Consider the following 14,717-nt stretch of genomic DNA (forward strand, 5'->3'; position numbering starts at 1 on the left):
TAAGATTAATGAAAAAGGCAGATTGCTAAGCGAATCCCTGTATAATCAGGTTCTACATAAAAAGACCAAATACTACTTAAAATATTTTCTGTAAGAGCAAATCAGATGACCAGCATGCCAAAATAACCAACATGTAACATCTACTGGGATTTCCCAGCCACAGTAAAAGTATTCAAACAATGGCAGGAAATTTAGTTTTAGGGTAAAATGACACATATTTACAGCTGAGCACATACTGGAAATAAGCAAAACATTTGCCTGTTGAACCACAAAAGAAATTGTGCTGAATTTGTATAGGATAAAAAAATGCAATACTTCCTGCATTCTATTCAATAGAAATCCTCCTCTAAATTCTGCTTTAGTGTGTGTAAAAACACCTGGGTCCCCTGCAGCTCTTACTGGTTCTTTCTTCAGACCTTCATCTTCACTGCTCTATCCTGTAATGTGTGGAGGTCAGAGGGAGAAACCAGTGAGAGCTGCAAACAACCCAGAAGATCGACACTCCTGAAGTGTTAATTTGCCTGCAGATTTCAAAGGAGAATTTCTATTGAATAAAGTGGCATTCTAGAGGTACATGCAGTGGTAAAGGTAAGTATTCTCACTCTCATTTTGTAGTTACACTTGCACACAGACAAAAACAGATTACTGTACTATATGTACCATAGTTTGTGGACTCTACAACTGCAAAAATTAGAACACTCCTGAAGCCACATCCACATGGGGTTAAATTAATGGAAAAAATGAAAAGTCAAAAGGCTCTAGATCGGACTTTGTAGGCAAAATGAAAGCGTAGAATAAAAAATTGTATTTTTATTAATTAACAGCGAATCATTTACAAACAGATCAAGTATGGAAAGAATTAAAAAAACATACACTTAACACAAAATATGCATAAATAAACCTATGGTGTAAAACAAGAGGTTGACACCAATTGGACAGCAGTGAGCCCCTGTGCGTCAACGTGTTTCACCATTTTGCTTCGTCAGGGCACAATTCAGGGATTGTTGGAAGGAAGGAACAGGTCTCACTATCTTGTCAGCACAAGATTATCCCCATATGGGAAACTTCAGGATGGACTTCACGACTCATCATATGGTGAAAAAATAATAGCCTGCCAACGCTAGCGGCCATATATTATGTAGCAAAGGAGTACAAGTGTTTCTTCATGCAGAGTATCGTATATTAGAAATATACGGTGGGCCCCGGGACGATTAAGGAAGGGAGAAGAAGCAATATGGGGGGGGGGGGTGTTGGTGGTATATCCAAAGCCTTTTAAAAACTGTGTTTGGTCCGTAGTGTCAGAGACTTGAAAGTTCACCCATCTAGACAAATATAAGTCTTATTAATATGGATAACAGCCTAACCTACAACTATCAAAGAGAGGTGTGGCTACATAGAGTCCAGGAATGTATTTGGATAGGCATAGATGAAGTAAAGTTGAGTGTACCCCCCCCCCCCCATACCCCCCCAGGAAGGCATCAACCACGGTGGCTGATGCCTTCCTGGGGAGGGGGAGGGACACTGATTATTTACAAGAATGTTTTTCAACAGAAATTGGGAAAAACATTTTTTTTTCCCAATTCTCAGTCTTTTTATGTTTAATACAGAACAAATAGAAAAAAAAACAGTGGTGATTAAATACCACCAAGACAGCCCTAAAAAAATGAAACCTGGCCTGGTCAGGAAGGGGTGAAAGAGTCGGTACTGAAGTGGGTAATTCTTAATGGCACCCACACACATTTGCTATTGAGCTCTGTATATATGCTTTTTACAAAAAGGAGATACTGCAACCTAAACCTCCAACTGATGGATTAAAAGAGCAATTTCTATTTACCTGGTTAAAAAACAGAATACTAATAATAATCAGGCATATTCCCCCATATGTATATACTTTTAACTTTCTTTAGTATATATATTGGTTTTTTTCTTTGGTGTCATTCTAAACGATCTCTATAGGATGCTCATGTATATATATTTTTAATATACATGCTGGAAACGGTCCTCTGTTAAGGAACAACTGTTTCATTCTCTTATAAAATAAGTCGGCCTATGAACACAAGTTTAGCACATGCACGTCTCATGTGCATATATGTGCGCCACTTTTTTCAGATGCATGTCACTGTGCATTTTTGGCATTCACCCATGACCTATAGGCGCTGCCTTGTACAATACAGATTCTTGTGACTGAGACAGGAATGACCTCCCGAACATGGTGAATTAGTCAAGCTTGCAGCATCTAAACACTCTCGTCACGGTTTATTATAAAAATATTTTTTAAAAAAAGTGTGCCCACTTATTCTTATAAAGTTTTTAGCATACGGCTAATACACGTTCTATTTTGCCATTCCCCGTATTTATGTGGGGGATAAGGCCGACTGATAGACACGCCCACAGTCACTGTGATTGGATAACCCTATCTGCAGCGCTCTTAACACATTATAAGATAATTATTTATAGCCTCGTGGATTCGCCTCTTATATACTTATACTTACACTTATATTTATATTTACAATACAAGATTTCCCCTCTTATTATGAATATTTGTTTTATGTCAGTATACTGACAGTATTTTAACACAGCTCTGCTCGTCCGTACCGTTTTCATTAGACCATTCCCCTATAGAGAACGACTAGCGAGTGGGTGTGTAATTTTATTTATTTATTATGGTCATGTATGTTTGACCGCATTAAAAGTTTAGTTTGGATTTCCTTCAGATATGCTCTTTTAAAACCCAATAACAGCCCGGCTGATGTCCTGCCTGACATCCGGATCAAGTAGCACCAATCAGATCCGGCGGGCGGCAATCACTCATCCAATAGCCGCTAGCTGCATGGGTATAAAGGGATATTGACGGCGCCACGTAGCCACGCCCTCAGTTAAAGTCGGAAGTGGCAAAAACGCGTCAGAGCGTGGCTACACAGCGCTACACAGGAAGTTTTTGTGCGTTCCACTGCGCTCCACTGACTACCAACCACAGCCGGGAAAAAGCTTTTCATCGCATCCGCAGCACTTGCGCGGCCCCTGTGGACAGGAGGACATCAGTGAAGTTGGTGAACTCTTTACGGTTTTTTATTATTCACAATACTGTACGGGCATTCACTAGGGGACTTTTCCCATCTTGGTCAGGGGCTAATGTGTAGACGTTATTGCACCATGAGAATGTTGTTCTTTGTCTTTACATGTAACTCCGCTTGAGTATTTAACCCATGCAGTACCTGTTTGATCTGATGGTCTGAGAGCAAATCATACATTGGTTTGCTGTGGTAAGCGTACACCCCAATTGGGGATTTATCCACATTTGGTGTATCTCTAGGTATCAGGTGCACTTATACCACCCTTTGATCACCTTCCACACCATCACCGACATCCAGGAATAATTTTTATATTTGGAGTGAATATTACCCACTCACAGCGCTGTTTTTATCTTTTGAACACCAGTTCACGTTTTATTGATTATCTTAGTTTTAAAATACAGAATACGTTTGCAAAAAAAAATATTTTTTGGTACCAGAAAGATAACCATTTAGTGCATAATGGAGCTTCTCAGTTTTGATTAGTCAGTCAAGTTTTTAGACTACGGAACAAACCCTATGTCAACCATGTCTGCATTACCAATATGAAATGAAGTCCATATATGTTATAGTAATGGCCAAGGAGCTCAAAATGTATCTTCCAAAAGAACACAAAGGAAGAATTGCCTTTGTTCTGTACAATGGCTGTGCTTGCCAAACACAAATCACACGCAGCCCTGTTTCTGGCACACACGATAAATATTTTATGGTTTCCCTTCGGACCTAGAAAGAAAGGGGTAGGGGAAGCTGGGTTTAAGGGACTTTATGTACCAAAAAAGCTCCCAAAACTAAAAAACACCCAGGTAGTGATCCTCATCAGTCGGTTATTTTCAGGCAAATCAAAGAAAATATCCAGCTTTTATAGACATGTGGTATTCATTTGGTATGTGTCAACATGGACCTCAATAAATCAGCCCCAAAACACAACTGTTAAACAACTTTGTTTTTTAAAATGATCATGTCTAATAAAATATCTTATGATTACTTGATCCTTTTTCAGCACAGTGTGGTACTCACTCTTCTCTTAAGCCTCTCTCTCTCCTTCAAGGTCAGGGTGTCTGCTTTAGCAATAACAGGCACTATGTTAACCTTTCCATGAAGAGCTTTCATGAATTCCACATCCAACGGTTTCAATCTGGGTTATAAAAAAAAAAAAAAAAAGGAATAGTATGAGTAATATGGCTTGTGAATCATACAGAAAAAAGTAACTGAATGTAGTTGGTAAAAGGGAAATCCCCATAACTTGTCCTTAAAAACAAGTCAACAATGGCAGCACCCAATATTCCTATTTTCATGGGTTCCATTTAAAATAATACTGAAACCTCAAACACAACCATCCCAAAGTACCCAAAATATTCTCGAAATTTGATGGGGCATTAGAAGCGTCCCAGTCGGTGCAATGCTGTCTTTGCGGCGCTGCACCAATTTACAAAAGTAGTTCCTGCACTAATTGTGGTGACTTTGAGGGCAATTTCAATAGACATCTGTGCATGAACACGCACAGATGTCTTTTCAAGTCGAACCCGAGGTCGGACTGAAATTGTGCGAGTTCAGATGAACTTGCACGATTTCAAAGCCGTGTTCAGTGTGAACGAGGGCAAACTCACAATTGCGTGTTAATGCTCCACTGTACCCAAATAAAATTGATGTCCTGTTTTTCCCACAAATAAAGCTCTCTTTTGGTGGTATTTGATCACCTCTGCATTTTTTTTTTTTTTGCGCTACAAAACAAAAAGAGACTGACAATTTTTAAAAGAAATATGTATATTTTTTACTTTCTGCAAAAATATATATTTTTTTTAATCAAATTTTTTCATGGATTTGGGCCAATATGTTTTCTGCTACATATTTTTGGTAAAAAAAATCCAAATAAGCGCATATTAATTGGTTTGTGCAAATGTTATAGCGTCTACAAACTATGGGATATTTTTATTTACTTATTCTTTTAACTAGTAACGGCAGTGATCAACGACTTATAGCGGGACTGCGATATTGCGGTGGACATTCTGACACCGACACTTCTGACCCTTTTTGGGGATCAGTGACACTAATACAGTGATTAGTGCTAAAAATATTCACTGTACTAATGACACTGGTTGGGAAGGGATTCACATCAGGGGCGATCAAAGGGTCAACTAGCCGGTGTTTGTTTAAACTGTGAGAGGTGCTTTTACTAGGGAAAGACATGTCTCCTAGTCCCTGCTTTGCAGAGACACAAGCTCCATGCCTTCCCTCCTGCCAGAATAGCGATCTGCCTTGCTTACATTTTGCCTCTCTGCTCGAATATCGGAGGGTGACGGCAGACATCAAGTCCGCGGTACCTGCTGCAGGGCTCCCGCTGTGTGTGATCACAGTGGGTGCGAGCCGGCGGCAAAACTGCTATAGGGCGGACCTGAAGAGGTTGAGCGAATGCTAAATTTCAACATAATAAAGCCTAAACAGTAAAATAAAAAGAGAACCAGTTTTATTTATAGAGGCTGTAGTAGCTGTGCAAAAATTCATGTCCCTTGTGCTGAGGTTTGTGTTTTTTATCTTGACTACACTTAGGCTTTAAATTTTAGTTTTGGGGTTTAGATACACTTAAAAGGGAAACTTTACTCAGTAAAGCAACTTTTTTTCCGTGCCCCCCTGCTCTCACAGAAATGTAAAAAAAAACCTTTTTTTTAACTTTAATGATTTTTCTGCTTTACTGCCTCGACCAAGCCCCACTGTTTCCTGGGATAGGACGTTAAAGCAATCCCAGGAGGGATAACAGTGAGTTACTAAAGGTGCACATGTGCAGACCATGCACAGAACAGACGTGTGTGTGTTTGCACTCAAGCGCCACAAACAGCTATGGCACTCAGATGCCAGAAATGGGGGTGCTTGTGTTGATGAGCAGAAATCCCCTGTGCATACGCAGATGCGGCGCAAGGGCCCCAAATAAATGGCCACATACGCCAGATTTTGAGAGATCTTGGTATGGAAGTGGGTTGGGGGGATGGAGAGATGTATTCAGCAATTGAGTTCCACTTTAAAGTAGATGTAAAATCCAATATATTATTTAACATATTAATGTGATTTCAAAATGTTCAGTCTTTTTAAATCAATAGCTTTCATAGACATAACACCACCTGCTATTCCAATCTTGAAAGTGCTTGCTCAGGCACTTCCATTTAGGGGTGCATAGGTGCCGATACTAGGCATCTTCGCGAGCATCAGCGTTTGCGAAAATGCTCCGATACCCGAAACTGATACCGGAAGTAATGGCAGCTTGGGAGTGGAACGCCTCCTTCTCCTCCCCGCTGGCCAGCTGTCTCCTCTGGTCCAGGGCAGTCTCGATGCATGGGCCAACCTGGGCACTGCCCTGTAGTGCTCCAATAACAGGGCATGGAGAGGAGAACCGGTGGGGATTGGAGCAGTAGACATCCCACCAGCACGAGTAGCAAAGGTAAGATCATGCCCTGATCTAGGGGAGTACTGGGGAGGGGCGGGCTCCCTCCTTCCAAGCCCTCCACCAACACCTGACACTTGACGGCAGTCTCCCATCCCCACATTGTACACATCTTGGGCACAGTGCTAAAAGCTCCTCCTCATCTCATTCCCTTACAGCTACGATGTGCATTGCTAGCTACTGCAACTCTGGAGCTCTGCCTAGTGCACTGCCAGAAGTGACCCCTGTACTGTGCCCTCCTACACACCCTGTAATGTGCCCCCCTGTCCTCCCTGTGTTGTGTACCACACAAGGTAAATCACCAAAGTATATGCACAATCCGTAATTGGGTTGATCACTTTTCCCACTTTTTGTTCCAATTCATCTTTATACTAACAAAATTATTTATTTATATTTTTCACACTCATGCACCTCTGACTGCCTTTATCGTCAGTCTTTCACATAAATACACTGCATTATCTTCCAGAGAACACATTAAGGTGTTAATATTTATTTTTTATTTTTACAATATATGCCAACGAATCCCTTACACAATTTTTGTACCAATATGTTTATTATGTCGTCCTTGACCAATACGCACCGTCAATTTGCTGCTAGTCCCTTTTATATTATGTATGTCTATCAACATTTATAGTCTAACTGACACTCTAGCAAAATGTGCTATGAAACAATATATTTAAACCTCTTTCTAATACATGGCTAATAATCGGGTGCTCATTGCAGGCATCGGCTCCCTCGTCTTTTTGAGGGCGTTCTCAGTGTGGGGCCTTGTAAGCCCCTCGGGGTAGGTTAGTCCCCTTTGGGTGTTTTGGGCGGCGCATATGAGGCTCCCCTTGGATCCTTCAACAGCTTATATAATCTCTGGTCATTAGAATATCCACTCAACGGTTTAATGGTAAACATTCCTCCTTGGTTTATTTATGTGAGATTTAATGACATGTTTTTCTAATTGTAAATATATGTAAAGTGTATATATTTTTTAGAATCCACTATCCCCCTGAAGAGACCTTATACAGGTCTAAAAGCATGAGGGCACGCACAACATGTAGCATTATGCAATATACAACTGGTTTTATTTATATCCATTGTGGAATTATACTGTATTACTAAACCAGAAAAATGTTTTTTATTATTTTCATTGTATCCAATTTCTATGTTATTTGACAACTTTTTATTAAATTATATTTTATACAACCATTACTCAATTTCTTCTTTGATTCCAATACCCTGCTGTCCAAAGCCCCACGGGGAAACCTTTCTACATCAACCGTGTTTCGTCCTCCTGCCCTCCCACCAGCTGTCACCTCTGCCCCCATTTCTCCCAATGACCCTCCCATCCCCTTCTTCACAGCCATCTTCTTCCCCCAACGATCACATGGTATCGATGCATACCTACTTCCTGTAATAGGGAGGTAATACTCTGTCTCCCAATTGTACTCCTGTGTTGTCTCCATCTCACTTGTGCTTCCAGTGGAAAACATAAGCTGCATGACTGGCCTTTATTGAGCAGGCATTTTCAATATTTTAACATCAGGCAGCCTTTGCAATATTGTGCGCACATTGCTGGAGCACATGCATGCAAGTAGGAAGTGGTTTTTGAATCTCCACTCTGAAATAAACACTGAAGAGCTCCAAGGTGTCTCACTTAACATTTGTGGTTTGTAAATAGGCTTACCCATGTCCAAAAGGGGAGATGAAATAAAAGCAGCAGTGAACGCGATTATCAATGATGTGCCGTCTGTTCAGGCCGCTCTCATCATGCAGGTAGCGCTCAAACTGGTTATCGATATATTGAATGATTGTTTTGAAACTGAAGATAAAAAAAAAAAGTTGCTTTGATTGTTATATAGGTTATAAAAGCAAAAAAAAATGCAGTTTACTTTTTCCACCACTGTAAAAAACTACACAAATATTAAGAAAAGTTATATTTTATATACATGTTTAACATAGGGCCACATTTGTTACAGTAGAAGGCATGTTGTCCAGCCGTGCACTCAGTAAAATTTCAGTCTGGGAGAAAAATAAAGCCAAATGGATTTTCAGTGCTGCTTATTAAACATTGCCTGCGGTGTTAGGTGTGTGTATTAGAATGCAATAAAAGGGCTATATTGTGTAATGAAAAGCTCAGAGCACAAGGAGGCTCACAGCCAGCTGTGTTAACAGATGCTCATCCTTTTCTACCAACAATATCAAAAACATTAAACCTCAGGAAATGAGACAGCTCAAAATTGGTAGGACTTCCTGGAGAAAATACATATATCACGTAGTAAACATGGGGCCATGCCTAAAGCACAAAAAGCTATAATAATAAAACTTGAAACAAACAGTAGATACTCACATAAATATTGTTTTACCTACACTATAAGGATTTTGGGTGAATTTAATTTTACAGTTTATAAGTTGTATACACACACACACAGATATACAAAGTTCTGTACAAAAGTCTTGGACACAAAAATATTTCTCTAAGGTGGTTATTTTATTTCTTGAAGCTTAACATATTAGAGTTCCAAACATTCTTTTAACAAAAAATGAGACAATACAAAAAGATATTCCAACCTACTTAGAACTAAACACTAGGCAAATGGAAAACACACACATTTTTGCAGTCCTGTAATCATTTTTTTATGCACGAAGGTAAAAAAAAAAAAAACAACGGTGTGCAACAGCCCCCCCCCCCTTCATACTAACTTGAGCACCATCTCGATCCAGCGATGTTGCACGAGAGTCTCGGCTGTCCGGGGCCCTCCCTCCTGATTGTCTGAGACACAGCAGTGGGTGCCATTGGTTCCCGCTGCTGTCAATCAAAGTCATTGAGCCAATGAGGAAAGAGAGGGGGTGGGGTTGGGCCGGGGCTCCATGTCTGAATGGACACACACAGAGCAGTGGCAAGCTGCTTGCTGTGGGGGAACTCGGTAGGAGGGAGGGGCCTGGAGCGTCTACGAGGGACCCAAGAAAAGGGGGATCCGGGCTGCTCTGTGCAAAACCACTGCACAGAGCAGGCAAGTATAACACGTTTGTAAAAAAAAATATAAAAGGGAGAGACTTTATTAATATCATTTTGAATTTGTGAACATTGTCAAATGGACAGAAAGTTATGGGAAGTCCAAAAAGGTCACCAGAACAGAAAGAGTGAAATAAAGCATAAATCTTGCAAAGGGGGCACCTGTGAAATCACATGTGATTTAGCTCAAACTGAAGAGAATTCCTGTAACTTCCTGTTGTAGCTACAGGACAGGAGTAAAAGGCAATTAGTACAGAGATGGCACAAAAAACTAACAGGGGTTTTATCCATCTACTATTCTATCCAGGGGCGTAGGTAATTTTTTTTAATGGGGGGGGGGGGTGAATGTCTTTCAAACTTAAAGGCATAATTTACACTTATGTTGGGGGAGGTACGGTAAAAACATGTGACAGCAGAGTGGTGCTATGAGGCTTTGCTCAAAATTATCCCCATTCAACTGAATAGAATGCAATTCATGCAGTTGTGGTGCGGTATTGTACTCATTAGTACAGCAAGCTCCTCCTAAGCTCCCTAGGTTTTTTTTTTCGTTTAGCACGCTGGGTTGAACTAAAAAAAAAAAAAACTTACCATGTGAACCAGGCTTTAAATATCATTCATATGTTCGAAACATGTCAAATATTCCATGAATACCTACAGTCAGGATCCCAGATGTTCCAATTTGTGTGATGGGCTGAAAAGAACTACTGCTCTCAACATGTATCTGCACATTCTGTGGTCCCCATGTTTGAGCTCTGGGGGACAAAGCAAAACACATTGGGGTGCAGCCTGGTGGGAAACCGGGCTGAGGTAGTCTCTCCCACCACTACTACATTACCATAGGACTCTGTGGATGTGCGGCACCAGGGATTTTTTTTCTCTCTTCCCTTCAGTGACTACAGAAGCTGGGATGAACGCCATTCCTTGCCGGAACTCCTTCAGCACATTCGATATCATCTACATTACTTCCCACATCGGTTGAGCCTGAGCGACACACTGACAAACCGTGGGTTACCTACTGTTGGGGACAAATTTGTGACCCTGGATGCAGAGAGATTTTATCCAAGGGAAAAAAATGTATCCCTACCTGCAGGTAACCACTGATGTGCAGATACATGGACTGACAGTCACCACTCTTTGCTCACTGAACTGAGTGATCACCGATCTTTGATCGCTGTGTTGTTGGTCTTAGAAGCAGCTGGGGACAGATGCAACATTGGATCGATGCTCCATACACCTAGGCAAGTATAATAAAAAAAAAAAAAAAAAAAAAACTCTCCCTCCTAAGATCCCTCCCTCCCCAAGCAAAGATTCCCACTGTAAAATATCTCCCTCCCTCAAATATCCCCCCAAAAAGTAAAAGTAAAAACTATCCCAGGCTGGAATTCTCACTTCCACCTTCCTAAAACAGAAAATGTATGCCTCCCCAGTTACCAGACCTCAGATTCAGCACGGCACAGAAGCGGGAATACTTCTGCACCCCCAGTCTCCCTTCGGCTGTGTCATATGATACCTCAAGGAAAAGTTCCCTCAACCGTACACTGTCAATTTCCGGCATCTGAGACCTCGGAGTAATTTCATGCTTTTCAAGGGGACCCCTTATTAAACAAAGGGGAAAGGGCACAATAGGAGGGGGGCTGGCTGCTGCAGTCTGAAACTTTGATTGGTTCTACTGTGCCGATACTGCAGAGACGCTGTTAGGGAATTTTGCCAGGATGCTCTGGGGGAGGGGGTTAAACACCCCTGACCCCCCCCCCTTTATCTACGCCCCTGATTCTATCGAACACAAAAAAGGCTTTGATTTTAGACATATGGTAAACTGTGTTCACAGTTCTGAGGGTCAAATAATCTGCTGACTGCCATTCTTTGCTAATTTTTCACATTTACATGATTGACAGTTTGCACTTTTTTGACATATCCCAGAAAATCTGTAACTCTAATCGAGAGCAATACACTGATTTTTCAGCTGATATTTGCGACATTACTGGAAAAAAAAAAAGGGCAAGACATACCTAGCTGTCCTATTACATAAACAATGTCGCTAAACCCTCTGCTTCTAAGTTTTACAGACGCCAAGAGCGTCAGTTATATACCGGTAATGCATTTACAACACAACCTACTATTTACATCATGCGTACTGGTTTGGTTTTATGGCCAATGACTATACTGCAAATCTGCATGGTCAGAGATTAAAGTATAACAAGACCTTTTTTTGGTATAAAGTAGAGAGAAATTAGAACCCCTGTCATGTCTTTAATGCTGTCTGTAACACAATTAGGGAGATTCACCCTCTATATTTGTCATATTAATTGATTTCATTGAAAAAAAAAAAAACACTAAACAGGGGGTTATTACATTCCCATACACTATCCAAAATGAAAAGAAAGGAGTTTTGCCTATAGATCTACTTTAATTAATCCATTAGCAATGCTGATGTTGTGAGGGGTTTTTGATCGCTAACTAGTAAACCAGCTAAGCTGAATTGCTTTTAAAATAATGATGCAATCTTATCTTGTCATCAGTTTATTTTAAATATCTTTCCGCATCAATGAGGAAAAATGTTGAGAAAAACGAAGTCATCCAGCCATCCCGTTTGATACAGCCGCACATACTGTGAGCTAACAGGGTTTATTTTAAGCGTTCTTTAATAGGCATACTATTTCAAATCATTGTGGTTTTTTGGTTTCCTGGGGCATTCTGCCGTATCACAGGATATGCCCTCAGAAACCAGGTGTTTCCCACAGCATGACAATAGCCCAGTGTGTCAGTGAACCACATAACCAGGAAAACATCTAACAGGAAGTGACCTCAGAGGCAGGAAATGACCTAATATCTTATGTGAACTTGTAAGCTGTATTAATGTTGATTTTTTTTTTTTTTTTTGTGAAACAAACCACATTAGGAAGTAACTCCCTTGGAACGTCTTATTTTATTTCATTAGGTCTTTATTTGGGATTATACCAAGTCTAAAACTGAATACTAGGCAGGTATTAAAAAGTCATTATGTGTCAATTAAAAAAGAATGCAAGGTTTTTAAAAGCAACTTGTATAAAAACCTGAATTTGATTTATAGCCTAACTGCTTATGTATTCATTCATAAAAATTACAAGGCTTCCTATAAATGGCTAAGCAGCGCTCAGCCTGACTTGATTTTGTTCTGGGCACAGAACGTGAATTCCCTGTACCACTGCTGAAACACAGTGCTGTATAATGTATGTAGTTGATCCCACATACAGCTTATATAGAACCGACATCTGCTTGATCGATTAGTAAAGGAAACAATTTGTGTGTTGGGTTCAGCTTGGAGAGACAGTAGCGGCTGTTTCAGGTCAATTTGCAGGCGCTATTTTTAGCGTTATACCGCCTGCAAAGCGACGCAGTGTGAAAGGGTCTCATAGTATTGCAAGGTAGATGCCTCCATGCAAACACCTGTGGGCAGTGCAAGGGGGGGTCCCCAAGTGCAAACACCTGTGTGATGTCATAGCTCAGCAATAGAGAGGCTGAACCACTATTAGTGTTGCCTTTAGGATCCAGATTCAAGAGGATGTTTCTCAGGTTATTTCCTGAATGCAAGAATAAAGAAGCAGAGCACATACATAGAAACATCCCTCAAAAGAAAGGCGTTGCATGCGCAGTAAGCACTTTTCGGATGCACAGAAGCACCAAGTTTGGCCATACACAGTACCTGTGGATTGTTTTTAAGGAGCACAATAGGACGATACTTGAACAAAAATGAGCTGCATTGTCGAGTTGCCAGAAAGAAGCCTATACTGCGCCAAAGCCACAAAAAAGCCAGGTGAGGCATATCAAGGCGTCATTGGGCATATTGTAACCACAATTGGTGCAGTAAAGGTTTCTTTCTGGCAACTTGACCATGCAGCTCATTTTTTGTTCAAGTATCATCGTATTGGGCTCCTTAAAAATAACCACACCATCTTTTTGCAGAGCAGCCTGCATTTCTCCTGAGGAGATTTGTGGGGGTTTCTTTGTATCCCAAACAGTTATTTTGACAGTTGTGGCTGCAATCTTTCTTGGTCTACCGGACATTGGCTTGGTATTGAGATCCCCGAATTTCCCACTTCTTAAGTGATTTTACAGTACTGGCTTTGGATATCTTTTTATATCCTTTTCCATGTTTATAAAGTTCCATTACCCTGTTACGTAGGTCTTTTGTCAGTTCTTTTCTGCTCCCCGTGGTTCAGTACATCCACGTAAGAGCTTATAAACTCATTGACTATTTATACACAGACACCAATTGCAATTTAAAAAGACACAGATGTGGGAAATTAATCTTTAAAAAGAGATTGTAAATTCTAGTTTAAAAATAAATAAAATAAAATAACCACCTCCTCTGTTTAGTGGTTTTGCACAGGGCAGCTCAGATACTCCTCTTCTTGGGTCCCTCTTCACTGCTCCTGACCCCACCCTCCTGGTGAGTGCCCCCCACAACAAGCAGCTTGCTATGGGGGCACCAGAGGGGAGCTGCAGCTCTGTGTGTCCATTCAGACACAGAGCTGCCTTTAATTTGGCCAGCCCCCTCTCTCCTGATTGGCTGACTGACTGACAGCCGCGGGAACCAATGGCACCACTGCTGTGTCTCAGCTAATCAAGAGGGAGAGTCAGGGACGGTCGAGGCACTCGTGTACATCGCTGGACAGAGATGGGGCTCAGGTAAGTATTAGGGGGGCTGCTACACACAAAAGGTTTATTTATCTTAATGCATAGAATGCATTAAGATAAAAAAAAAAAAACTTTGGCCTTTAACAACCACTTTAAGGTGACTGTCACCCTTACAAAAACAAATGAAATAAAATGAAAACTGCAACAGAAGATTTTTTCTATACTTACCTGTCTTGTATCCTGCTCGCTCCTTTAAAGTGGTTCTAAAGTTAAAACGTTATCTACCTGAACGCATTCCCAACACTTGTCTGACACCACTCTCAACCCAGTGCTGTCCTGGCTGGCAGCCCAGCTCTCCTGCTGTTGGTTAAATCTTATGAGGATGGAGGCCAAACCATGCTGTGTGGGTCTCTGGACACAAACCGCCCAGCTCAGGAGTGTGCCCCCATAGCTCACATTTTGTTATGGAGGCACACACAAAAGAGGAAGAGTGGATGGCACAAGTGAGGGACTCCAGAGGAGGAATGGGGCTAGGAGAAGTATAACATGTTTATTATTTTTAAAAAAAAATTGCCTTTACAACTGCTTTAAT

General features: G+C 40.9%; 1 protein-coding gene across 1 annotated transcript in view; it reads right to left on the reverse strand.

The window, feature by feature from the left end:
• Nucleotides 1-14,717, reverse strand: part of LOC120936099 (septin-2) — a 130,033-nt gene that overhangs the window by 59,902 nt on the left and 55,414 nt on the right. The window contains exons 6-7 of the mRNA XM_040348219.1: nt 8,180-8,314; nt 4,089-4,206 (exon numbers count right to left, since the gene is read on the reverse strand). Coding sequence (XP_040204153.1) covers nt 4,089-4,206; nt 8,180-8,314 — 253 coding nt within the window. The remainder of the gene's footprint in view (nt 1-4,088; nt 4,207-8,179; nt 8,315-14,717) is intronic.

Source organism: Rana temporaria, chromosome 1, assembly GCF_905171775.1.
Source record: "Rana temporaria chromosome 1, aRanTem1.1, whole genome shotgun sequence".
NCBI lineage: Eukaryota > Metazoa > Chordata > Amphibia > Anura > Ranidae > Rana > Rana temporaria.